The sequence below is a fragment of the Ammospiza nelsoni genome, chromosome 27 (assembly GCF_027579445.1).
Source record: "Ammospiza nelsoni isolate bAmmNel1 chromosome 27, bAmmNel1.pri, whole genome shotgun sequence".
Classification (NCBI taxonomy): Eukaryota; Metazoa; Chordata; class Aves; order Passeriformes; family Passerellidae; genus Ammospiza; species Ammospiza nelsoni.
The window spans coordinates 4289473-4316032 of NC_080659.1; the positions used below are offsets into that span (position 1 = coordinate 4289473).

The 26560-nt window shown below is 48.8% G+C and overlaps 1 protein-coding gene across 1 annotated transcript in view; it reads right to left on the reverse strand.

Annotated features, from left to right (window-relative positions):
• The window catches only part of SBNO2 (strawberry notch homolog 2), a 48281-nt gene extending 22845 nt beyond the window's left edge, over positions 1 to 25436 (reverse strand). Inside the window, exons 1-5 of the mRNA XM_059489856.1 lie at positions 25040 to 25436; positions 22242 to 22452; positions 20879 to 20958; positions 15907 to 16030; positions 3675 to 3839 (exon numbers count right to left, since the gene is read on the reverse strand). Coding sequence (XP_059345839.1) covers positions 3675 to 3839; positions 15907 to 16030; positions 20879 to 20958; positions 22242 to 22340 — 468 coding nt within the window. The 5' untranslated portion in view covers positions 22341 to 22452; positions 25040 to 25436. The remainder of the gene's footprint in view (positions 1 to 3674; positions 3840 to 15906; positions 16031 to 20878; positions 20959 to 22241; positions 22453 to 25039) is intronic.
• Between the last annotated feature and the right edge of the window lie 1124 nt (positions 25437 to 26560).

Genomic DNA, 26560 nt, shown 5'->3' on the forward strand with positions numbered 1-26560 from the left:
GCAAATATTTCACAGGGTAGCAGCTCTTCCCTCTCTGCCCATTCCTGAGTGATAAACAGGGCCAACACTTTGGAGGCAGCTCCTTTCCTTGGGATAACAGCTCTCCCCACTGGCACACAGAGGCACTTCTGTGTGCAGCCCTTTCCACTTTGATCCCAAACCACCTCAATCCAGGGATTCTCAGCGAGCTGGGAATGTTTATTTTTAAAGAGAATAAAGCACAAAACTGTTCCTGTACCTGGGATCCACAGATGGGTCTCTCCCAAGATGCATCCAGCTTGGCATGTCCCATGTATCAGAACTGTGGGAGATTGATGTTCCTGCTCTGTCTGGGTCTCTGAGACAAAAGTTCTACAAAAACTACACTCTTGATAACCCAGCGGTGGACTGTGGGTCAGATCTGGCTGCACAGCCACAGATGAGTGATGGATCACAGGAATCAGGACTTAATGTAATGGATTTTCCATCACTGCAGCTTAGTGACTGCTCAAAAGCCAAAATTCCTGCAATTCCATGGAAAACTAGGATGGTGTGGTGATGTGGGGAGGGACAAGATTATCAAAGCTGCTGATATCCCACACTAATATGCAAAAGCCAGTGGTGAATCAAACTGGCAGCACTTTTACCCAGTACACTTCCACACAATAATGAAACCAAAATCTCCTGTCCATGAGGCACCTCACTGACACCACCTCAGGAAATGTTACTCAGTTGAAAAACAGCCCAAAAAAAGCAGCAACCCTGCCCCAACTGCCTCAGCAAACACAGATAAGACAACATTCAGAATTAGCTGGAGATTCCTTCCCAAAGGAAGTCGTTTATAAATGGAATTCCAAGGAGTTAATTGGCCTTATCTGAGCCCAAGAGCTCAGCAGGACACAAGGGTAGAGGGCAGGGCACGAGGAACAGCATGGGACAGGGACAAGGAACAGCACAGGGACAAGGACTCTGCTGGAGATCCTGCTGTGGTCACACAAGTCATTCTCACACTTACACAACCTTTATTTCTCCCTTGTTTTCTTCATGCTGCATTTAGAACAGCATTTTCCAGTAAGTTTTTGTTGTCCACCCCACAGACACAGAACTCCAGGATTTTTTAGGCATTCAATGTCTCAAGCAGAGTTCACATGACTGCAAAGAACCCACCACAGAACCATTTCTGCAGAATTTTAGGCTTTTACATAAAAAAAAACAACAATAATATGAGAACAGGAGCAATGTGGCACATGGCTCCTCTGTCCTGGGGGATGCATCTGCTCTCCAGCATTTTTAACCATCCAATTTGCAAGCCTGGGATGTCTGCAGCCACTTCTTGCATTCCAATAGCTCAGCTCTCTTCCTGCTGCCTCAAACTGCAAGTTCCAACTGGTCTGAGGCTTGCAGACAGCTCAGGGAAGCATAGCCAGAGAAACTGAGCACAGCAGAGCCTCAAAATGTAGCAGTGATTACCCCAGTTCCCTCCTGGGGCAGCACTTTGGGTGTTTTTCCCCTCATTCTTCCTAAGAGAGTGGAAATGTGAGGCACAGATGGATAGGAACTGCAAGAACGGAGACTCAAATCCAGTGGATGTGGATGATGTAGCTCCAACCCCTCCCTGCAGAGCAGAGAGCAGAAGGCTGGTGAAAATGCCCCAAAAATGCCCACAATGAGGTGATGCTGAAGGACTGCAAGGAGCTCCTGCACCCCAGAAAACTCTGGGATGTAAAATCCTGCAGGGACTTGCACTCACAAAGTAAACACAAATGGTGAGTCTCAAGTTGAGACAGTTATTCACTCATTGTTGCTGAATTGTTTGCCCTGGTGAACAAACAAAAGGTGCTGCTGTGAGGGGAAGTTAACGATCCATGTCAGGGTGGTTTTACTGTAGTCCATCCCTTCAGCAATCCTGAGCACCCTGGACCTGCTGGACTTAACCCCACTTCACCCCTTCCCTCCACCAGTGAAATAACATCACCACACCTCAAACTTCACCCAAAGGAACTGGGTTGGTTTCTTAATTCCTTGGTAAAACCCCCATGGGATGAAGGCTGAGGTACCTCCTGTCTGTTGGGAGGATGGGAAAGGAGCAGCCCTGTCCTGGATTGCCAAGCAAATTGTATTCTATTTGCCATCTGTATGGCAGTTTCTTCTGTCCAGTGGGCATTTTCCTTATCTCTTCCACAACAGGAGAGACATCTGCTGATAAGAGGCTATTGAATGTCATTGCATGGCTGATAAGAGCTACAGCATCCCATTGGGAGATGTGAGCCCAGAGGGAGGAGCCAAGCATTCCTGCCTGGATATAATCTGGAGATTCTGGAACACCAGCCAAGCATTCCTGCCTGGATATAATCTGGAGAGTCTGGAACACCAGCCAAGCATTCCTGCCTGGGTATGATCTGGAGATTCTGGAACACCAACCAAGCATTCCTGCCTGGGTATAATCTGGAGATTCTGGAACACCAACCAAGCATTCCTGCCTGGATATAATCTGGAGATTCTGGAACACCAGCACGGCTTCTCCACTGGATTCCCCAGAGGAACAGCAGCTGCCTCTTCCACTGGGTCTTCAGAGGAAGAATACATCCTTCCCTACAGATCCCCCTTTGCTCCAACAGAACCACCCCTGACACTGCAGGAGGGCTGCAGCCACAATTCCAATGGGACTGCTGCCAACACCCTGACCCACAGGGTGTCAGGTTGGGTTCTGACTCTGTCAGTGTTGTTTTAGTGTACTGCATTGTTTATTTTATCCTTTATTTTCTTCCCTAATAAAGAACTGTTATTTCCTGCTTCCATATTTTTGCCTGAGACCCCTTAATTTAAAATTTACAGCAATTCGGAGGGAGAGGGTTTACATTTTCCATATTAGGGGAAGCTCCTGCCTTCCTTAGCAGACTCCTGTCATTTCAAACTGTGAAAAATGCATACTTTATGACTGGCTTTTCACAAACATTAAAATTAATATTATATGTGTTATGTTGGAAAGTGATGCTGTATTAATTTTCTTAAGTAGTGTGGTAAATATAGTTTTAGGTTATAACATAAGGTTAAAATAGAAACTATGCTATGTAGATACTATTTTTCTAAAGAAAGGACTTGCAGTAAGATAGCAGCCACAAGACACCTAAATCTTTCAGAGAAAGTGAATTTATTGCCTCATTATCAGGAGAAATGAACTTTTTCCTGCCTCGTTCAGTTAGGATTAAGAGGAAGAAGTTGACACTGACCATACAGAATCCTATATTTGAATGGAATTTATGCATCATGTATGAGATGTATGAATATGCAACAGGTTATTGTTTTTAAGTGTTAATCCTCTGTTAATGTGTATCCTTTTTTGGGCTTATGCTGTCCAGAAAAAGGTACCTGGACATCTGTAACTCTTTGTTATTATTGTCTCATATTGTCCTAATCCACATTGTCCAAGTTATTATTACTCAAATTGTATTACTATTTTTAAAACCATTTCATTACTATTAAACTTTTAAAATTTTAAAAACAAGTGATTGGCATTTTTCACCAAACCAAGACAAGCCCCTACCTCGATCTGGTTCTGCTGAGATGTGCTCACATCCCACAGCATTGGCACTTTTCACCAAACCACACAAGCCCTTACCTCAATCTGGTTCTGCTGAGGTGTGCTCACATCACACAGTGTTGGTGTTTTTTATCAAACTAAGACAAGCCCCTACCTCGATCTGGTTCTGCTGAGGTGTGCTCACATCCCACAGGGTTGGCACGTGGCTCAGGCTGTCGGCGGGCAGGAAGTCCTTGGCATCCACGATGTCCGAGAGGGAATCCGCGGGGGACGAGAACAGGGAGTTGTTATTGGAGAGCTCATCGAGGTATGAAGAATCCTGGAACACAAAGCATGGCCATGGTTGGAGGAGGAAGGATGAGACCAAAGATCCTTCCTTACTCAGCCAGCAAGTTGTAATTTCTTTCTGCTCAATGAGCGTCTCCGTCGTTTTGCGCTCCACAGATCCCAGGAATTAACCTGGAACTGAGGACATGCTCTGTGGTGCTGTTTGAAAATCTATTTCTTCAAAAAGCAGGAAAAGCCCTGGTCTGGAGTGTAGGTACATGGTCAAGGCTGACCTGGGCTGTGCACATCCCTGTACTATGGACTGGGAGAGAGAGGAGCATCCAAGGAGGCATCGCCCAACTCCACTTTGTGCTTGGTTAGAAAAGGCTGCTGAGGGCTGCAAAGGCTTCATCTCGACCCCAAAGGACTCAGGGATTCCATTCATGTGCAGGAGCCCCCAGAGACCCAGCTACACCAGATTACAGCATGGCTATTTCACTGCAATTTGCCATGCAGCACTACCTGTAGGAAACATCTCTTTCCTCCAGGCAGGTTCTACACACACAAGGCTGCCAGGAAGGAGTGCTGGTGTCACCTGGATTTGAATTTAGGTAAATCCAGGCAGATCCACCAATCCTCTTCCCAAGGGCCAGCCCCAGCCTGGACAAGGAACATGCTCCAGCAACAGGGACCAGGCTCTGCCCTTGCTCTTTTTCTGGTGACTGGGCTGGATGGTTTGCAACTGTTTTATTTGGTGCCAGCCCAGTGATGCTGTTGGTTTGAGTCACACAGACTTTGGCTCAGAAAGAGTCATCAATCCCCTCCCTAACATGAAGCCCATGCCCTATTTCAGGTGACAAGAACCAAGAGCCAATATACACTTCTTGCTCTGCAGAAAGAGCCATCAATCCCCTCCCTAACATCAAGCTCACATTTGGTTTCCCTATTTCAGGTAGCAAGAACCAATAAGCACTCCTTGCTCTGCATTCTTCACTGTGGCACAGACCCTTCCCCTTCCCAACACCTCAGCCCTCCTCCCACACCAAACAGCACCTCCAAATTTTGTCAAAGCAGAAAAACTTTGCTGTTAATAAGGAGCAATGTACTTCCAGCACTCAGGTCTGGCAGGAGATGAGTCTCTGCCCATGAAGGAAGGGCAAATGGACCAACAGGTCTGTCTTGGTGGCCCTAGAGATGCTGCACAGCCCAGCCAGAGCACCAGGGTAACCCAACAGGCTGCTGCCAGCAGAGCCAGGGGCTGCTACAGGAGGAATCACTTCCAGTAAAGGCCAATTTCCCACTACAGGCAGAAAGGCAGCCAAAGACTCTTTAAAAGTCACTTAGCTCTGCCTGACATAAACCCACGAGCAGCTGAGCCTGGCTGTGCTGCTCCCAAGGGCTTCAGGCCAAGAGCTGGGTCAGAATCCCCTTGATTGCTATCAAAAGTTATGGGCTTGTAGGGTTTAAAGCACTGGGACATGTTCCTTTCCCCTTCTTCCCAGGGATGTCTCATTTGGCCAGGGATGTGCCCTGAAGCCATCAGTGCAGGTGCTGGAAGCACTCCAGCAATGGCAGGTGTGATGTGGGGAGTTTGGATTCCACAATCACCAACTGCTGGACCTAAAGACTCAGGGAGTGAGGGCAGCAGCTCCTGCTCCTGATATTCCTGTGGCTATTTTAGGATTGCCCAGAAATCAAGGCATGAACAGGCACCCAGATTTATCACCTTGGAATTAAGGGAGCCCTGGACTCCCTTTCACACTCCAGAAAGCAGGAGAACACTTGGGTGGGTCTGGCCATGGCCAGAGTGAGTAGCAGGATCCAGATGGTCCCAGATCCCACCCAGTCCCACTTCCAAGCAGGGTTTGTTCACCTGCAAAGGGCACTGGCAGAGGCTGGGCAAGGAGGAAACATCTGCACACCCACGTCAGGGCAGGGGAGGCAGCACAGAGTGAGCACGAGGCTCCCAACAATAGGGAAGGGATGGGCTGGAATAGCAACAGGATATGGGAAAACCTCATGACCCAACCCAAGACATTGCAGCAAATGTCACCCAGACCCTTCCAGCCCCACGACTGGGCTGAAGTGGGGAGAGGAAAGCAGCCCCCAAGGCAGAGGGAGGACAATGCTCCTCCTGGAAGTGATGCAGAGATCCCATCCCCTGCCAGCATTACCAGGCATTAGTCACAAACTTCCAGAATCCCTCATTTGTCTTAACTTAATTGCGTTATCTAAAGAGCACTAAAATTAATCACCTGCCGGCTTCCCCACCCCAAGAACTTCCACCACCCTCTGTAAATTTACCAAACCCGGGGTAATTGTTCAACACAAGGCCATGGATAACCACAACCAGTGCAAACCATGCCTGGTTTATCTGCTGCAAATGGAAGCAGCTGCCTTGGTGACCTCAGGGAAAAGGAAAGATCATCACCTCAACCAAAAGGCCATGGTCAGAGCTAGTTCAGGCACTGAAACATGTAATTTTGTCTCTGTTTCAGATGGATTAATCTGAATTTTAAGTTTTTCTCATGAGGTTCTACAGTAACAGCAGTTCTGTTTCGGTGGAAGTCAAATTTTTGCACCACATGGAAGTTGTTCTGACAGGCAGGATCTTTATTTCAGATACTTTTCTGCAACTGATTTTTACATAAATCTTATTCTTGGAATTCAGCATCTTCGTGGCATCCTCTGGACTGTCCAGGCCTCTCCTGGGCCAAAGACCCAGAGCTGCAGGTGGGTCTCAGAGCAGAGGACAACCTGATGCTCCTGTGGCACATGGTACTCCTGTCATTACCCCAAAACTGCGATTATGACACATTATCTCCCTAAAAAAGATCAGGAAAAAATCAAGGTACCCCATCCCAGACATTTGATCTTTCTCCAAGCCCCTGGGAACAGCTCAGCTCCCTCAGTCAAAACAAAGTGTTAAAAATAATGAAAGAACAGGTGAAGTCTAAATACAGACAGAACAAGCATCCTAAAACTATTTTTTTTTTCCATCAAGCCATCAATAGAAATGGTTTATTTTCTCACAATCCAGACACTGAGGAAACAGTGTCTGCAGAGCAGCTCTGGATGACTGCACTGCACAGCACACAAGTGAAGAGGGGGTTTTATTAAAAACCCAAAAAACCTATCTGTACACCCAAATACACACCCACAATTACAGCCACACTGTCACCCAAGAGACATTTAGCACCTCAAAAGTGACAGATTAAGCAAATTACTATTCAGGAGTAACCAAATCAGAGCTGCAGATGATCACTATAAAATCTTTCAGCTGCCAAACCCCAAAATCTGTCTAAATTTGGGACAACAAACTGACAGTGTGGAAGGTTTAGCTCCCCTTGCTTCCTGCAGCCCACATTAATTAACTTTGGAAATAAAAGCCCTCAAAGCCATCACATGGATCAATCCTCAGAGAGCTCCTTCCCTCCAAATTCTACACTCAATAGCACCCAGCAATGCAAGTTCCAGCAAAACAGAAATCACATCTTTGGGACAAAAAAAAAAAAAAAATTAAAAAAATCTATTCCCAGTACCCAACATGGAGAGGTGTCACTCCCAAAACTCTGCAGCCGCTGCAAAACTGCCCTGGCGACCAAACACACGAGGAATTCCATGGAGGAAGAGGAAAAACCCAGGAAAAAATGAGGTTTTACCTTGTAGAGAGATGGGAACTTCAGCCAGAACTGCATTTGGGACATTTTAGAGCAGCATTCGTGGGGCTGTCGGTGCAGGAGGCAGCAGCAGGGGGAGGGTGCTCAGAGGAAAGTGCAGAAAGGTCCATTCACAGCCAGCGCTCATCAGGGGGCTTTAAAAGCCAACATGAAGCAGCCAGAGCGAGGAAAACGGAGAAAAATAGAGAAAAATGGAGACTCAGGGCCCGGCAGAGCCGTCCTGAGCCGGGAGATTTGCATAGACTGTTTAGTCACGACGACGAGAGGGCTCTTACTTCCTCTAAGTCCAGGGCTGACTTTCAGGAAATGATGCCTGCTTGGTAAGTCAGTGAAATTACTGGCAGTGCGAGGAGAATTACTGTACGTGGTGTAATCCAACCACAGAGCACAGTAAACAGCTCTGCAGAGCCAGAGCCTTCCAGGCTCCCTCTGCTCCCCTCCACGGCCACCCAAAGGCAGATTTTGTCCCCCTGGCAGCCCCTGCTCTGGGATGGGGGTCCTGCTTTCCTGCCCCTAACCCTTCATCCCCTATTTTAGGGCTCAGGTGCAGTGACAAAGCTCATAAGGAGTATTCACACATTGCTGTCCCCCCTCAAGAGCCATGTGCTCTCTTTGTGCCAGATTTTGTCCCCCTGGCTCTGGGCTGGGGGTCCTGCCCTCCTGTCTCTACCCCTTCACCCCCGATTTCAGGGCTCAGATGAATGGTTGAAGCTACAAAGCACATGAGGAGTATTCCCACATTGGTGTCCATGTGCTCTCTTTGTGCCAAATTTTGTCCCCCTGGCAGCCCCTGCTCTGGGTTGGGGGTCCTGCCCTCCTGTCCCTACCCCTTCGCCCCCAATTTCAGGGCTTAGGTGAAGTGACAAAGCTCATGAGGAGTATTCCCACGTTGCTGTCCCCCCCAGAGCCATGTGCTTTATTTGTGACAGATTTTGTCCCCCTGGCTCTGGGCTGGGGGCCCTGCCCTCCTGTCTCTACCCCTTCAGCCCCGATTTCAGGGCTCAGATGAATGGTTGAAGCGACAAAGCACATGAGGAGTATTCCCACATTGGTGTCCATGTGCTCTCTTTGTGCCAAATTTTGTCCCCCTGGCAGCCCCTGCTCTGGGTTGGGGGTCCTGCCCACCCCCCAGTTTTAGAGTTCAAGTGAATGGTTGAAGTGACAAATCTCATGAGGAGCATTCCCATGTTGGTGTCCCCACTCAGAGCCACGTGCTCTCTTTGTGCCAGATTTTGTACCCCTGGCAGCCCCTGCTCTGGGATGGGGGTCCTGCCCTCCTGTCCCTACCCCTTCACCCCCAGTTTCAGGGCTTAGGTGAAGTGACAAACCTCATGAGGAGTATTCCCACGTTGCTGTCCCCCCCAGAGCCATGTGCTTTATTTGTGACAGATTTTGTCCCCCCTGGCTCTGGGCTGGGGGTCCTGCCCTCCTGCCCCTAACCCCCATGATTTTAGGGTTCAGGTGAACGGCTGAAGTGACCAACCTATATAAGGAGTATTCCCACGTTGCTGTCCCCCCCAGAGCCATGTGCTCTCTTTGTGCCAGATTTTGTCCCCCTGGCTCTGAGCTGGGGGTTCTGCCCTCCTGCCCCTAACCCCGATTTCAGTGCTTATGTGAAGCGGTTGAAGTGACAAAGCTCATGAGGAGAATCCCCACGTGTCTGTCCCCCCCAGAGCCATGTGCTGCTCTCTTTGTCTTTGGTGTCTGCCCCACCCCAAGTGGTGCCTTTAGGAATCCAGAGGAGTGGCCCATTCTCTTCCCTTTCCTCCCTGGGTCACTGTTATTTCCCAGAGGCCGTTGCCTCCTCTTTCCAAAGCTGTCCCTTTTAACTTTTAACAGTTTTGGTAACAGAAATAAATTTCCGGTGGGGAAGAGAAAAAGGCACAAAAAGGGGGATGTAAACTTAATGAAGGTCTCCTCCAACACTGGAGATTAAAGGAATTATCCAATTAATAACCCTCTGGAAAATCCCTGGGAACTGTCATGTTTGCTTTGGGTGCAAGAGGCTCCTGTTTGCTCTTCCCTGGCAGGGCTGGTGGCTCTGCCCGTGGGGTCAATCCCAGTTTGCCCAGCAAACCCAGCAGTGCACGTGCTGGAAATGGGGAGGGAGAGGAGCCCTGACTGCCCTGAGTCTCCCCATCCCTGCTCCCAGAACTTTCAGGCACCCACAGAGTTTCAAGGGAGCACAGCTCATCTCTGCTCCACATTTGAGGCAGAATTCAGTGCCTGCTGCTGTGGCTGTCACTGCTGAGCTCTTCTCAGTTGTGCTGGGAACAGCTGGAAAATCCCATTTTATCAGGGACTTCTCAAAAGACAGAGCTTTGGCGTGAAAGAAGGAACAGAGGTGAGCAGACAAAGCTCTCCAGGAGAGAGCTGAGTGAGAGAATTCTGCTTTGTGCCATCAGATGAGGAAGGAAGATGGGCCCCTCCAAGGAAAACTCACAGTTACTGAGGCTGGAAAACCACCCAGAGGGTAAAAATCTGCAGCAGGACTCATTCCACAGGGACTGAGACATCAGCAGTGAGGATCCACATTCCACACCCAGTCCAGGAGGTTTGTTCAATAATCAAATTGAAAGAAAAGCACCTTTTCCTTGGCACAATGCAGCTCTGGCAGGGTCTGCAGTGAGGAATGGGGCTCCCAGGAGGAGCTGGAGCCTGGGCTGGGCTCTCCCTGTTCCCAGGACCCACTCACCTCCCAGTGGAGGCTGTGAGCAGCACTTCCCTGAGAACCAGCAGAACGTCCTGCAGGGACTACAGCGACAGCAGAATTTGGTTTCTGTGGGCAGCACAAGGGCTGAGGGTTCTCAAGGCTGCTGCTCTCTGAATTTGCTGTATTTAAGGGCAGGCTCTGCTGGGGCAGGTGCTTTAATGACATGTGTGGAGTGAAGAGGCCAAATTAATTTCTGTAATGTCTTAATTAGCAGCTTGCTGCGTGACCTTGACTGAACCACTGTGTCCTGGCTGAGTCAATCAAGGGCTGGCAATCTGTGCAACCTTTGGAAGAGCAGGTGGATTATTTCCTCTTCCTTTTCTGTCAGAGGGGCAAAATGCAGCCATGAGAGAACCTGTGCTGCTGGAGGAAGTGGGAACACAGCTCAGACACCCCGGGCTGCTGCATTGATTTTGCAAGACCACAGCAGTTTAATCACCAAGGGGAAGATAAACCACTGTGGAACCACCACCTGGAATGTTCCCAACCTGCCCCCCTGCAATTCACCCAAGAACACGTGTGCTGACAGGCAGGGACAAGGAAAGCAGGATTATTCCAGCTCTCACATCTGATTTATCCCCTTTCAGCCAAGCCCAGGGAGTTGCTGTGCTGGGGAACTTTCTGCACCCCCTGACTCAGACCAGCTCTGCTTTGAATTAAACATCTATTTTCAACCACGTCCCCGTGGTGTGCTATTGGATTCTATTAGCAGCACTTTTAAGAGCTCTGAGCCTTTCAGACTGGCTTTTCCCACTTTTGTTGGCTTTGGCAAGGGAGGAGGCAGGGAATTGTGCCTGCCAAGACCCTCAGAAGGCAGATCCCCATCCCTCCTGCCAGGAGTGGGCATTGCTGCTTGGAGGCAGCAACACAGATGAAAATTATCAAGAGTAGAATGTGGTGGGGATATCTGAGCCCTCCAGGCTCTTTTACCCCTTTCCCCAGGGCCACAGGCACCTGAGGGGGCTCCTGCAATCCACTGACAACAAAAAACACCTCAAAAACCAAATTACACCTCCCTTCCTCCAAGGGTGCCTCAACTGGAGCACCCCAAGCCTCTGGTCAGTGCACAGTGAATTATTATAACCACAACCTTTTCATTTTCCTTACCCCAGGGCTGCAGGATGTGTCAAGTACCTCAGGCAGAGGGGTTATAAAGTGTTATTGCATCAGCCCAAACCCCAAAGCTGCAGTGCAGAAACAAAGACATGAGCATGCAAAGCCACTTGTTCTTCCCAAGGCCAAGAGCCAGGTAACTGCCTGCAAATGGATTTTAATGTCTGTGTTCCCTGTAGACATAACTCCAGGACAGCAACAGAAGTTCCAGGATGTTTCTTATTCCAGGAAACTCTTTGTTTCAGCCACAACCAAGTGTTCCATATAATTTAATAACTGTTGCATTGATTTCTCCTAAATCACCACAGCTCTGTGCTCTCTGCAGCACTTCTAAAAATTAATACTTTTTTTAAGAGCAGGTTAATTTCTCCTCCTGCTTTAACAAGGAAGATTAGGAGGAGGTTGCAAGGGGCTGGTGGTGGTGAGGAGAGGGCTGGTTTACGATTAACACACGTGCTCAGGAGCCCCCATCCAGCACAGCAGAGCAAACAAGGCTGTGACTGCATCTTTACAGAATTACTGAAGAATTACAGAATTGCCTGCCTGGGAGCAGGCAATTCATCCTGACCCACAGGATAAATCCATCTGGATTGAGCTCCTCCCTCCAACCCACATTTTAAAAAGGGGACCAGAATTCCTCCCAAAGCACCCAGAGCTGCTTCACTGAGGAGAGAAGGAGGATCTGCACACCCACCATGTCCCCAGCTCCCAAGAGCTGCTCCCCTTCCCATGTTTATTTCTCTCAAGTCAGCACAGGAGGTTTCTGTGTGTTCAGCAAAGTCCTCTTCTAGAGCCACAGGTAGCAACAAAATTAGGCAAAGGGAACACAGACTGCCAGCAAAGGCCATAGCAAAGAGCTCAGAGGAATTAGGCAGAGTCTGTGTTTCAATTAATTCTAAACTGACCAGGGCAGTGAAGTAAGGAAAAATCTGTGGTGGCCAAGAGCAGCAGGGATGCTCTCCTAGAGCAGGATGCTTTGACTCTGAAGGATCTGGGGACAGACACAGCTCACAGAGACAACACAGGCCAGAGGATAAGTTAAACCCTCCTAATTCAATGATTTATTATGGCAATTAACAGCTCTCACCATCAGTGTCACAAGACAGCACCACCACAGCTACGGTGCCTTTGCAGAGCTGCTGCCCATGAGTGCCAGATCCCAGCTCAGGAGCACCTGGGACTGCAGGAATAACCAGCAGGAAGGCAGGGAAGCAACAGAAACCAACCCCTGCTTCTCCCAGGACTGTGATTTACTGTGATTTGTAAGGACACGTGGGCAGTCCGTAGACTTTTCCACAAGGAGATGGCACCGTGTGGTTGGGATGAGACTTTGCCTGCACACAACAGTTCCCAAGACCAGAAATGCTGTCAGAGCCAACGTGGCCTCCCAGAACTATTTTCTGAACCTCCACTCAAGCCACTTGTTTATATAAAAAATGCCAACAGATCAGCAAGGATGAATCACCCCAGGAGCAAGCCAGAACCCTATTGTGCAGGAAACAAATTCAAGTTCTCATCAGGCTGTTCTGGCCATGCAGCGAGCACCTTCCCTGCTCAGCAAGGTGAATGGTTCAACCACAGAGAAACTCCCAGAGCCTTTAAAAAATGTGGCAATTCCCACTCTCAGTATCCCCAGGTCAGCAAAGGCTTTGCACTCTGCAGGACTCCCAAAACAAGGAAGGATGATGAGAGGAAATGCCAATGCCAGAGGAAAAAGCACCAGAACTCCCACTCTGAACTCTACAGCATATGGACAATCACTGCCACCTGTAGCCATGATACTTTATGAAAAATCCTTTCCTTAGGATTTTTCCTCCTGAGAAGCTGAGGCCTCAGGAACAAAATGTAAACATTGATTATCTGCTGCTGTGGAATGCAACAGGTGCATCTGTGATTGGTCTCATGTGGTTGTTTCTAATTAATGGCCAATCACAGTCAGCTGGCTCGGATTCTCTGTCCAAGCCACAAACCTTTGCTATCGTTCTTCTTCTATTCTTAGCCAGCCTTCTGATTAAACCTTTTCTTCTATTCTTTTAGTACAGTTTTAATATACTATATATCATAAAATAATAAACCAAGCCTTCTGACATATGGAGTCAGATCCTCATCTCTTCCCTCATCCTCAGACCCCTGTGAACACCCTCACAGCCACCAACAGAAAGGGTTTGCCGCACAAATGCCTCAATCATTTGCTCTTTAGACCTTTCAAATCCTTCATTATTCCTCAAAATTCTGGATTCTGCTACGGGAGCAAAGCCAAGAGAACAGGCTGTATCCACGTGTGGAGGCAGCACAAGCCCTCACACAAGCACCTGATCCATTCTGCCTGCCCAAGAACCACAGATTGGATCAGGAATCTCTTACCAGCACCTGCAGCACTCTCCTCATGCTGCCCCTTGGGCTCCACTGCTCTGTCTGGCATGGTTGGACCAAGCTTTGCCACTCCTACCATGGCAGCAGGGAAGTTTGGAAGAGACAGGTGCTTTCCTGTACAGCCACCTGGAAATATGGAACCACCCAGCTGCTCCCACCCCTCCCGGATGGAATGTTTCAGCTTCCCTGGCCAAATGTTAATATTTAACAATTTGGTGTCTGGGACAATGAGAAAGCACTCAAGTGGGAAACATTGCTGAAGAAAGAGCTGGAAAAGCTTCAGGAAACTCCCAGGTGGCTCCAGACTGATACCACTGTCTCCAGTTTGAGACCTGGTGCTCTACCAGAGCCAGGCTCCACCTCTGGCTCCTGTGAGGAGATCTGCAGCTTTTCTCTGCATGGGCAATGCCTGATGGCTCAGAGAGCCCTGAGGTTTCTCCATGTCAGTGCTTAGTGCATCCTGCTCAGAGTGAGCACAGGAGAGACCATGCAGGGTGCTCAGAAATGCAAAGCTGAGTGTTCAAGAAGGCTGACCTGGCTCCATACTGCAGAATGAGCTGCTAGAAGACGACTGGAGCCTGAAATTTCTCTTCCAGAGACAGCCCCAGAGGTGAAATAACTGAGCACTGTCCCTTGGCTCCAGAGAGCTTCAGCTTGGAAAACAGAGCTCCAACAAAGCCTGATCCCCTGTTCCTCAGTGTCAAGGTGACACATCACTACCCTGTTACCTGTGCAATCTCCAGGGGGGCTCACAAAGCATGGAACAGGACAGGAGAGCACCATGAAGCTGCTCTGCTCCTCCTGGGAGCACATGGTGGTACAACAGCCCAGCAAAGGAACTGGTTTGGATGTGTTAGGTTCAGTCCAAACAAAAGCCCATTTGCCCAAAATCAACTCACTCCCATCCATGGCTTCCTCTCCCAAAGGATAAAAGCAGCACAAGAATTATTTCTTGCTCTGGGAATCATTTGAGGTTTGCTTTGTCTCAGAGCTCCCTGCTCTTTTCTCACCCAGCCAACACAAAGCATCTCCTTCCACAGAGAACCTCCAAAAATCTGCTCCTCCAAGTTGGCTGAGATCAATTTCTGTGATGCAGCAGGGAAGGAAGCTGACTGACCACTGAGATACTACAAAATACATAAGTTAAAGAAATAATTAAGCTCTTTTCCCGTTGAACCCATCAGCCAAACCCCACCAGACCTGGAGGTGAGACCTGTGGCAGGGACCCCTCTCCCCTTCCCATCACAGCCCCATAAATGGTCTCACAAGTTGATGAGATCACCTTTCTGCCTTGTTCCTCCCACAATTAATTCTGCAGGAGGCAGAGATCAATGCTCCTGTGATTTAATTATTTATCTGGTTTAATCCAGCCAGAAAACCTTGCCCAGTGGCTGCCCAGGTGGGTCCCTGATGTGAATGGGATGGGGGGACCAGTGGCCACCCCAAAAAGCACAAATCCCCAGCACTTGCACATCCAAACCTGCAGAAATCAGAGCCCCAAGGAGGGGCAAAACCACTATTTAGCCATGGCAAGAAACAAAAAACACAACAAGGAGGGAATTAACACATGAAAGGATATAGCCTGTCCCTTCATTCCAAAGTCAGCCCTATCATATCAACCACCTGCAGTTTTTACTGACTAACCTTACCATAAAATGTTGCCAAAAGTAGTGCAATGTTCCAAAACCTCCATGGAAAATGCTCCTTCCCACCCAGAGAGACCCCCAAGGTGAGGGAGGTTTGGGTCCCCAGAGATGCTGAGTGACTCTGGGTCACTGCTCATTGCTCCCACATTTCAGCTCTGCAAAAACTGACCTGGCTCCACTCCTGGAATGCTAGGCACTGAGTTGATGTAATCCCTAAATATTCACTGTTCAGGAATCCACCACTTGTAACCAGTGAGGAAGAACACGCAGCACAAGAGAATTTTGGGAGGGAAATAACCAGAGAGTCTGAAGCGGGTTCAGTTCACACTCTGGGACCTTCCTGCAGCCCCCAGCACCACCAGTGTTTATGTCAAACAATCCTTTAAAAAACAGAAGCTGTTTTACCACAGAGAAGCTCCTACCAAACCTTTCAAATTCCTGGTTTCAGAGGACTGATCCCAACTGCATACAATTCCTCTCTGGGGCTGGACAAATTTATCACCCATCTCTTCATTTTCCCTAACACTGTAAAGCAATCCCCAGCACTCCAAAGCCTCATTTTCCCCCCAAAGACATCAGGAACTCTGCACTTACCTGAGGAAAATCCCCATTTTTTGGTAAGAAGTCAGTGGGGTCCACAGCTGCATAGTTTGTATCCAAGAAATGTGGTCTGCTGATGGAATCCATATAAAAATCCTGAGGGGGGCTAAAATATTGCCTGGAAGGAAATGGGAAAAGGAGTTACTCCCTGTGAATCCCCAGAATTTCTCAGGTCCCTTTAGCTTCTGAAGCAAAGGTGAAACTTCAGTGAAGCTGAAACTTCAGGATGTCACATACAGGAGAGAGATATTATTGGGTATTATTCAGAAGAGAGAGGGCAAAATAATACCTGTACCAGTTGTATACCAGTTGTATATTCAGCAGTGTAAGAATGCTGAATAAAGACCGTAATTCTTAATTTGTGTACACCAGGAAGGACTTAATAGATATCAATGGTCTGCAGTACCCAGTATTTCAGCCCTGATGACAAAGCAGAATGGAGCCCTGGGATGGGTGTGATGGACCTGCCAGTCACACCATGTGAGGACAGGGAAACATCACAGCTGAATGCCAGTTTAGGCCACAAAACCCCCAAAACAGCCTCACAAATCAGCTCTGACAGGGAAAACATCTCTGTTAACCCAGCTGGACAGGCAGCTCAGAACGGAGGGGCTGGTGACTGGGAAACACAGACAGAACTGTTACCCAGACAGAGGAACTAGGGATGTGAGTGGTGTGAGTTCAAAAGCAAGATCAGTGCTCGGCTAACCAGGGAACAAAGCACAGATCCTGCCTGCTGCACCTGGGCAGGGCCATGCCAGCTTCCTCCTGCTCCCTGCATCCATTTCCTCCAGGCAGCCAGGGGCAAAATCTGCCAGGAGAGCAGCCAATTTCCTTCCTCCTGCCCAGGAGCAGCTCCTGGCCTCTGCTCCACGCCACCTCCTGGCTTGCACAAGGCTTTTCCCTCTCCTGCAGGAGCAAGGAATGTGCTTTGTAATCCTTCCCGTAAGGGGCCGTGCTCCTGCCTGGGCGAGTGCCATGGGATATCCACCCCAGCTGGGTGGTTTCCTCTTTCTTCACCCTGTTGCCCAGAGAATCCAAGGCCAGAAACTTGAACAGGGCTCTGGGAGAGGGAGAAACAGAGTCTGAACAGAATTCCTGCCCAGGAGCTGGGAATGCCAAGCTGCCAAAGGATTATTAAGCAATTAAGGTGCCGTGCATGGCCAGCAGCTCGTTAACACAGCTGGTGAACATTTACATGTGGATTTATGAGCAAACACAGTTATCTCCTCTGATAAATACATTTTTCCTGCTCATTTCCCATCACTGAAGGCAAAACCCTCAAAAATTAACAGCTCTTTCCTCCTTTTCTGTGCTGTCACAGTTTTACCTGCGACCCTCTGTGACCACAACCCTGCTCCCAAAGTCCAGCCCTGATTGTTGGCTCTTTGTAATCCATCCAAGGAAATTCAAATCTGGGCATAAATTCTGGGAATTAATTATTTCCACACAGGAAAAGGCTGGTTTAAAAGGCTTTCAAAGCAAGGCTGCTGTGGTCGTCTCTCACACGAGGACACAGCTTGGCCAGCATCAAGGAACTAACCAAGGAATAGGAAAACTATTTTTACTGGAAAAGTGAACACCCTCTCCTCTTCCCCTGGACAAGGGTCAGTCAAGGTAACAAGAAACAGAGCAAGAGAGCTCCAACCTCCCTGGCCTGCTGTGGAATGACCAGCTCTGCTTGGCATTTTGTTACCCTTAATCTTGGTATTCCAATCTGCCCACGTGAGATGCCCTTGGTTGCTGCAGTTTGCAGGGAGAGCCCACAGCAGCTCCAGGCACTGCTTTGAGATCCTCCTGGAAAAGCCCCAAAATCCCTTCAGTACCTTTAGAGCTGGGTTTTACCTTCCCTGGAGTCAGAACTCAAAGCTGTCTCCTCTCATTTGCAGGGCTGGCACAGAGCCATTGACAAGTTAGCTTGAAATAAACTGAGATAAAAAGGCTTTAATTGGAAGAATCAGGTCAGTGACCCTGTCCCCACCTGCTCAGCCTCTCCAGGGCTCAATGCCTGGTAAACTGCTCTGCTGTGGGTCAGCAGCTTCCCCCAGATGCTGAGGGGCTTCACTGGACAACCAAAAACAGCTCCAGAAAGGAAATTGAAGCTGGTTTAACCACACCAGCTGCCCAAAGAGGGAACGCTCCGTTGCAATTCCGCTGCATTCCAGCTGCTCACCCAGCTGCTCATCCCAACGAGCATGACCAATGCACCCAAAGCCCTTCTGGCCCCACGGTGCCACTTCTCTGAGACCTCCATGTGTGTTTTGGCCAGGCTCCATCCTCTGTCCTCCACTCAGAGACACAAACTTCTCATCCCAAGCCAGTGGAAGATCAGGGAGAGCTGAGAGGCTGCAGGCTGCCTTGGCACTAGCCTGGTACTTTCCTTCCTCATCAGACACCAATCCATGTTTTTCAGAGCCTGCTTTACTATTTCAGCTCCATGCAGAGGTGGAAAAGGGCATAAAAACAACAAGAAAAGTGTAAAAATGGGGACAAAGTTTTGCTGCAGCTGTGATCTGCCCCAGCCCCAGATCCCCCTGGCCAGGAATGTGCTGAGCCTCTTATCAAGAGAAGCTGAGCTCTGCAGGGATAATTTCCTCAGAAAAGAGCTGAGCTGCTGCTCTTCAGAGCTCTGACCCTCCCTGGTTCTTTCAGGGAGGTTTAATACACTGTTGACATTTGTCAGGTTAAGAAAATCTGAGCCCAAGAGGCCACATTTGGGGTCTTCTAAAGAAATTCCCTAGCATGAAAGTGAACTCTTGAAAAGAAACAGGAAAAACCTGCTTCAGGATAAAGGTGTTGCTATGAGAATAAGCCCTGTCCAAACAAAGCCACTTGCAAATGAGATTTCTCTGCAAGGATTCTGAAGAAAAACGTGCACCACCTCTAATGCCAGCTGCATTTTTTCATGTTACAGCATGGGCTACAATTACAACTGCCTTTAAAATCCCACTTTTCAATGTTTCCATTCCTTCCAGGATCCCTACCACTCACCCTAAATCCACCTAAAACAGAGTCAGTGCCATTTTCAAATACAAAAAGCACAGAGTTGTTTTGTTTGGTTTTGTTTTTTTTTAATGTGAAATGCAGATATGGAACATCTCACCTGAAAGGTGATTTTTACATTATTTTTACACCTCCTGGGGTATGAAGACCAGGAAGCTAAAAGTGTAACTTTGGCTAAATCATTCCCTATTAAATCATTACTACAATGGGGCTCATTTCCAGAAGTAACTTCAGGAAAGGCAGCAAGTCCAGGTTTGTGTGAGACACAGGCATGTCCTTGCAGGATTGGGCTGTTCCCGGCAGCGCTGGTACAGGAAGAGAATGAGGGGCAAAACCAGAACAAATGGTCAAGAGGAGAAAAAAAAAATTGCAATAGATAAACACAATCTAATCTTGTGGTTCAATGCAGCAAAACAGAAATTCTGTTATAGCTCTCCGGAGGATTCACAACGTGTAATTTACAGGAATCCTGCTCAAAAAGCACAGCCCCTTCCAATCAGCCAGGCTGGCCAAAAGCAAAGGGCCTGAATGGATCTGAGAAGGCTCCTGTGGGGAGGAGCTGGCACAGCTCAGCTCCCTGAGCACCTGTGGGGCAGCTTCTGGTACCCTCTGATGGGGAACTGCCCTGTGCATCCACCCCACAGCTCCTGCTGTGCCCAGAGGGGACCAGGGCAGCAGCACCACAGGGACACGAGTGCCACCAACCCCCTGACAGAGGGGCTGACCCTCACTGCTCCTCTCTGCCTGCAACTCAAACCCTCCCAGACAGGGATCCTGTCACAGATGTGTTTCATGAAAAATCCTTTCCTTAGGATTTTTTCCTCCTGAGAAGCTGGAGGCCTCAGGAACAAAATGCAAACATTGATTATCTGCTGCTGTGGAATCCAACAGGTGGGTCTGTGATTGGTCTCATGTGGTTGTTTCTAATTAATGGCCAATCACAGTCAGCTAGCTTGGACTCTGTCTGAGCCATAAGCCTTTGTTATCATTCCTTCTTTTTCTATTCTTAGCTAGCCTTCTGATGAAATCCGTTCTTCTATCCTTTTAGTATAGATTTAATATAATATATATCATAAAATAATAAATCAAACCTTCTGAAACATGGAGTCAACATTCTCGTCTCTTCCCTCACCCTAAGACCCCTGTGAACACCACCACAGGATCCCACCATGAAGATGCCAAAATCCCTTCAGGAGGGAGGTCACATTAAACCCCCAGTGTAATGCCAGGCACCTGGAACACAGTTGTTAACTCAGGATGTCAAATTCTGCTTTTTTCAGTTCTCCTTCCTCCCACCTCTGGCCTAGACAAAGAACACATCCCATGTATCCCTGCCACTCCCTGCATTCACAGAGACCAAAGGAGCCATGGATCAGCCTCCAAACCCCCAGCCCCACCAGAGTCCCCATCCAAGTCACCCAGTGATGGCACAAGGCCACTTTATGTTGCCCAAACATTTGTCATATCCCACCTTGTGATGAAAGTTCATTTTAAAGGGAAAATGGAAAACAAAATTTTTCAGTACAGACATGACATGGCTGTTAGTGTCTGTCACTTCCAGTGACATGGTAAAGGATTTTAACATCACCCAAAACACAACACCCAGTACAGGTAACATCTTCCTGCACATCTGTGCAAAGCCAGGGACTGCCCAGTGTTTGCTCAGTTGGATCTGTTAAAAATTCCATTAGTGTTACAAACCCAGGCTAAACCAAAGCTGTTTCTCCCTTCCTGCAGCCTCCAGGTTTAACAGAAAACAAAACTTTTTTCTCATTTTTAAAAACAAAAAGCTGTTTGCTGCTGCTCCCAAGCTGCAGCAGTGTCTGAAATGCCACAAGATCAGTGAGTGATGCAATTATTTCCCCATCACATCGTAAAGTAAACATGGAAAGCAGCAAAGAAACAGTTGAATCACGGGGTGTGCAAGAGCAGAGGGGATTGGACAAAGGAGAACAGCACTCACTGGTTTTCACTTGGGAAAGATGAGGTTGGGAAAGAGCCTGGGTAGCAGCTACTCCACGAGTCGGCGGCCAGCACGGAATTCTGCAAGCAGAAGGCACAACAGTTAAAGCACAGCAGAGACCTGGAACCATTACCTGGGGCTGCAGGCCCATGGCTTCCCTCCCTCAGTGCTTCCCAGAGGCACAGGTGGCTCCTTGTCTCCCCAGCAGGACTCCAGTTTCAGTTTTGGAACCCACTCCCCTACCACTGTCCCCTTCCCCAGCCCTTGCACAGGACACTGAAGGGACAAAGGAAATGGCATCAAGCTGTGCCACAAGATGTTCAGGCTGGAATTTATTTGTGAAAAGGGTAGTCAGGCATTGGCAGGGGCTGCCCAGGGAGGTGCTGGAGTCCCCATCCCTGGAGGTGTCCAAGGAAGGGCTGGATGTGGCACTCGATGCTCTGGTGTGGTGACAAGGTGGGAATCAGTCACAGATTGAACTTGATGACCTTGAAGGTCTTTTCCAGCCTCAGTGATTCTGTGATTCCATGATTCTGTGATTCAGTCTCTGTGGGATGTCAGCACAAACCCAATAACCTGAAATTGGCCGGCAGAGGTCACATCCAAAAATGTCCTTTTGTGCCTTTTGTCTTCTCACTTCCCTGAAGAGTCTCCAATTAATGGCAAGGTCTTAGCTCAGCTCATACCAATAAAATCAAGGAGAGAACACAGTATCCCCTTACTCAGCTCCACAGCAGCCTTTAATCTGCTCTTTTTATGCCCAAAACAATGAAACCTCGTACTTGAAGCAAAAGGAACTTGGGCCTCGCTTGAACTTCTGTGTCCCTGCATGTGACACATTCCAGAGTTTGAAAGAGAAAGAGAAAACTCCAGGAACACATCAGCTATTTTGGGACAGGGTTTGCTTTTTGCCCTGTTGGACAAATGCATCAGGGACCTGGTCTGGTTTTAGCAACTATATCAGGACAAATACAACTTATTTATCTCTGCTGCTCTGGAAACAAGGACGGCTGGACCCGGGCACAGATTCACACGTCTGGTAGAGATGTGCTGGGGTAGGAACAAGGTCTGATAGAGATGTGCTGGGGCAAGAACAAGGTCTGCAATCCTGAGCACATTCTCTGAGTCTCTTCAGTCCTTCCTCAAGGAGCTGGCAGCCAGAACCTTTCAGAGAGGCTTTGTTTTAATCACAGCTTTTCCCTCCTCACCTCAATCCCTCGACTCCCTGCGCAGCTGCCTGGAAAGCCTGGAAATTGCTGCTGCAAACACAAACCAAGACTGCCAGGATGTACCAGGCCAGATTGCTGTGCCCAGACCCCTCCTGGGCACAGCCTCCCCCTCCCCAGGATGTGCAGGGCCTCACCTCCACGTCGGGCACGGCGAGCTGGGAGCGGAGGCCGGGGATGCCGCGGACGGCGTCGCCCGGCTGCTGGTGCTGTGGGAAGCTGTTCCCCCCATCCATGGTGGGGTGAGAGCATCAGCCCGTGTCCTGCCTCATGGAGTCCTCAGGAGGGTGTGGAGTGAGTGGTGGCAGCGTCTTTAATTGTGCTCTTCACCCTGCACCATGTCCTGGGCTGGGAAAGAAAGGCGCTGTTTAGGTTTTGTCAGAGGGGAGGGAAAAAAAAAATACTTGTGAGTTTAAACATAGCTCAGAGATGAGCAAACAGCCCGTGAAATGCTGCTGCCTCTTCAGAAAAGAGAGGGTTTTATGGGAAACAGAGCTCTGCATTAGCACCACACCAGGAATTCACCCAGGTTGGAACTGGAACACGCCTCTCACACCAGGAGCCCTGCAGGTCCCTAAGGTCACCCACAGCTGGGCTCAGCCTGAGGAATTTCCTTATCTAATGTTCAAGAAAACTCTGCACTCCTGTGCAAACTCATGGTAATCAATTCCCCCAAACTGCCTGTTTTCCTGAAAATATGCTCTGGAGATGGGACACTGCTGAGCCAGCAGTGAACCCTCCTCTCCCACCCCGTGGCACTCTGGGGTCTCGAAGCTCCAAGGCAGATGTTTGAACCCTCATCTCCCACCCTGATGCACTCTGGGGTCTCCAAGCTCCAAGGCAGATGTTTTCATCTCCCACCCTGATGCACTCTGGGGTCTCCAAGCTCCAAGGCAGATGTTTGAACCCTTTTCTCCCATCCTGTGGCACTCTGGGGTCTCCCCAGCTCCAAGGCAGATGTTTCTGCACCAAGACCTTTCCCACAGCAGTCAAACCCAACAATACCTCATTACTCATTTGAAATTAATAGTATTAATGCCACAATTTCCTGAATTTATCAGCTTCTGGCACTTTCCTGGCAAAAGGAGATCAGGAGCATTGTCCTGGCAGGATTAATCTCACAGTAACACCCTGCCTCCAGTGCACTTCTCAGTCAAAACCACCAAATTGATTAATTTTCTTCTAAATTCTCCACAATCCCACAGGTAACCAATTTCCAACTGGATTTAATGGATTAAAACAAAAAGGAGATGGTGAAAGCAACCTATACAACCAGAGGAGCAGAGAAAAGCATTCACAATATCTTCATTTCTACTGAATCTTTCTTTGTCACTTCCTGAGTAAAGGAAGCTGAGTAAATCAAAGTGGCCAAAACCTCTGGATGGAGCAATCCAGCCACACACAACACCTACAGAGCGCAGAGCAAAGCTGTAATTTAAAAGAGCCACCTCTGATCATTCAGGACACACTGTTTGCTACAAGGAATATTTTTGAAAAGCCATTTCTGACTCCTTTAAAAATAAGCGGCCCTGCGGCAGACAGAATGACTGCGGCGTTTGCGATGGAAAGTGAAATTAAAGTGACTCTTTCTGCCTCCCCGTGGTGCCACAGCCGTGCCAGCAGTGCCCTCTGGGCAGGGCTCATGTGGGGGCTGCAGGGACCACCCAGGACCCCTAAGCCTGATCCTACAGTGAAGTCACAGGCAAAGCCCCCGAGTGCCCAGGGTGTTCTGTGTGAAAAGCAGAGTTCAGCAGTCATGTCCCACCTATGGAATGCTGTGTGGAGCTCCCAGAGGGATTATTTGGGTTTTGGTTTTCTTGCAGGGAGAAGGTCACCCTTTTCTATTTTGCAAAAAGATTCTCTCCAACTCCTGCTCAGCTTTACCCAAGCCAAGGCTGAGGTTTGCTGATCTCAGGGTCAATATCACCAACTGCTGTGTGTCTATAAAACCCTGTGACTCTTCCTTACAGACTTCAGGGGTTTTGCTGCTTTTCTTTTTTTTTTTTTTTTTCTTTCCCCTATTTGCAACAGCTTTTGAGAGGAAATCAGCAGCAGTGATTCCCGTAAGAGCCATAGCAAATAAAAATATACAGCTTTACTTACATATCCAAAGGAACTCAGGAAGGGTAAAATCAATATCAGCATCCCTCTGTGCCTGCTCTGCATTAGCTTGTGTCTCACACCACCAGATCTCACTGGTGAACCCTGCAGAGCAGAGGCTGCCTCTAAAGCAGCAGCAGCTCCCCAGGAAAACTGCACAACAGATCACACCCCACTGGCAAAACGAAGGAAAACTGCTTTGCAAGAAAGCTAGAATGCTCTGAGCCTTGGTTTGTGGGGGGCTGTATTGCAAATGCAAAATATAGCCAAGCATTGAAAACAGGGGGGAAAAAGAGGCACCAAGAGACCACTCTACAGCTGATACCATTCCAGCCACATTTCAATCCTGGAAGATGCTGAGGGAATTCCTTACCAGCACTTACTGGACACCCCAAAATCCAACCTGCACCTGCCAAATCTTTGTGCTGCAAAAGGAGTTCCTGGTGATGAACGTGGAGCCTGACCCAGCTCTCACTCTGAGCTCATGTCCCAGTGCCAGGGGCTGCTGTCCAGTTTACACTCCCAAATTCCAAGGAAAAACTAAATAAAACACTAAATCCAGAGTCAGAGACTTGCATGAGCCTGAGAGGACAGCAGGACAACACCCAGCACAAGAACAGAGAAGTGGGAACAGCCCTCTCAGTTTGTGCCCATCCCACCATGCTCCAGGCAGCCACATCACGGAAAACCATCAAAATCAGCAAGTTCCAAAGCGCTTCCACTTCCACATCCCATCCTGCTGCTGTGACAGTAAACACTGGTTACACAGAGGCCCACACACGTGAGAGCACCACTATAACAAACTTTTAAAGTGATTTTCCACCGCTTCTCTTACCAAGCAAGCAGCAGCTTCCGCTGTTATGGCAAATCCCCGGAGAGGAGGCTCCAGGAGCCAGCAGTGGTGTTGGGAGAGGCTGGGAGAGGAAAGCCCAGCCCTCAGCGGCAGCATGCAGAGACTGTTCCCAACTTCAGCCACTTCAGTCACAGCTCCTTGCAGCAGCGATCCCCCAGATCCAGAGGGAAGAGGACACGACCCTAAAAATCCCACAGGACATTTTCCTTGCTGGCCGTGCAGCCCAGGTTTGAAAGTGAAAGCAGCTCCCTGCACAGGATGACGAAGGCCCGGAGTGATTTCATCCTATCACTGAGCTCCAGAACAGTTTCAATATCCCAAACAGTTTGCTGTCAGCACAGGGACTAAGGAGCAGCTCCAGCCTGGAATTTCTCTGGAATTCATCGTGTCTAGAGGTTACAGAGCACAGCTTTCAGCTTTTAACAGCTTGAGCTTTTTAGGCATTTCTCAGACCAGCGCTGCAGCAGGAAAATTCCAATTGGGAATACACAAAGAACTGCTGTGCTGTAACCAGGATGGACAGAGATGGGAGTAAGGGCTTGGATCACTGATAACTGCGATCAGCAGAGGTGAAAACAACCCAGCAAAGTGCAGCCAGCACTTCCTCCCGTTGTGTTCCACCCTTTGTTGGTGTATTTTAAATTGCCTCCATTAAAGGAACACAGCCAGAAACCCACAGACGTGCCTGGAGCAGCGGGAGCTAAACCTGCCGATCACGAATTACCACGCTGGGGAACAACAAAAACACCTTGGGAATGTGATCCTGCTCTTCCTCCTGCTCAGGGATCGGCTCCCCTCACCCTGCCCACCCCTACAGAGCAGAGGTGGGGCCCCAAAGTGTCCCCACCTTGCTGCACCCACCCATGAGCCCCCAGCATGAGCGCCCACGGGAATTCTGCGGGATGTGACAGCCCCAAAGAAATGGGAAGTCAGCCCCACAGAACTCTGAACAGCCAGTTTTACTTCTCAAGCACCCAGGCACCTTCAAGTTCCTCTTTCATGCTTCTCCTTGACGTATATTTGGGAAGTTTAGACCAAACAAGCAGATGGGAATAGGACTCAGTCCCGTCACCAACACAAAGGAGAAACACAAGAGCGGAAAACACGTCTTATGGGTGATGAAAATGGAATTGCTTCAGGGCATCCTAAGCCAGCACTTTGAGCCACCCTGATCTCCTGAAGGCTCCTGGGACACAGGTATTGCAGCCCTGGAGCTGGGCATAGCACTGCCAGGCTCCAGGGCAAACCCTGGCATCACCTGGGCACCACAAGTCAATGCTGCAGCATGGAACAATCCATGCAACAATTAACTGTGGGAATTAGTCTGCAAGGAAAGGGAAGCAAAATCTGGATCATTCCAGAGATTCTTGCAAGAGCTGTGGCAGTGCAGGCAAAAGAACAAACCTGCCCTCCAAGGCCAGCAGAGTTTCTACAGGGAAGAGCTGGATGCTTCAAGCAGTACTTGCTGCTCCTCATCTGACAATCAGACCATACAGGGGAAAA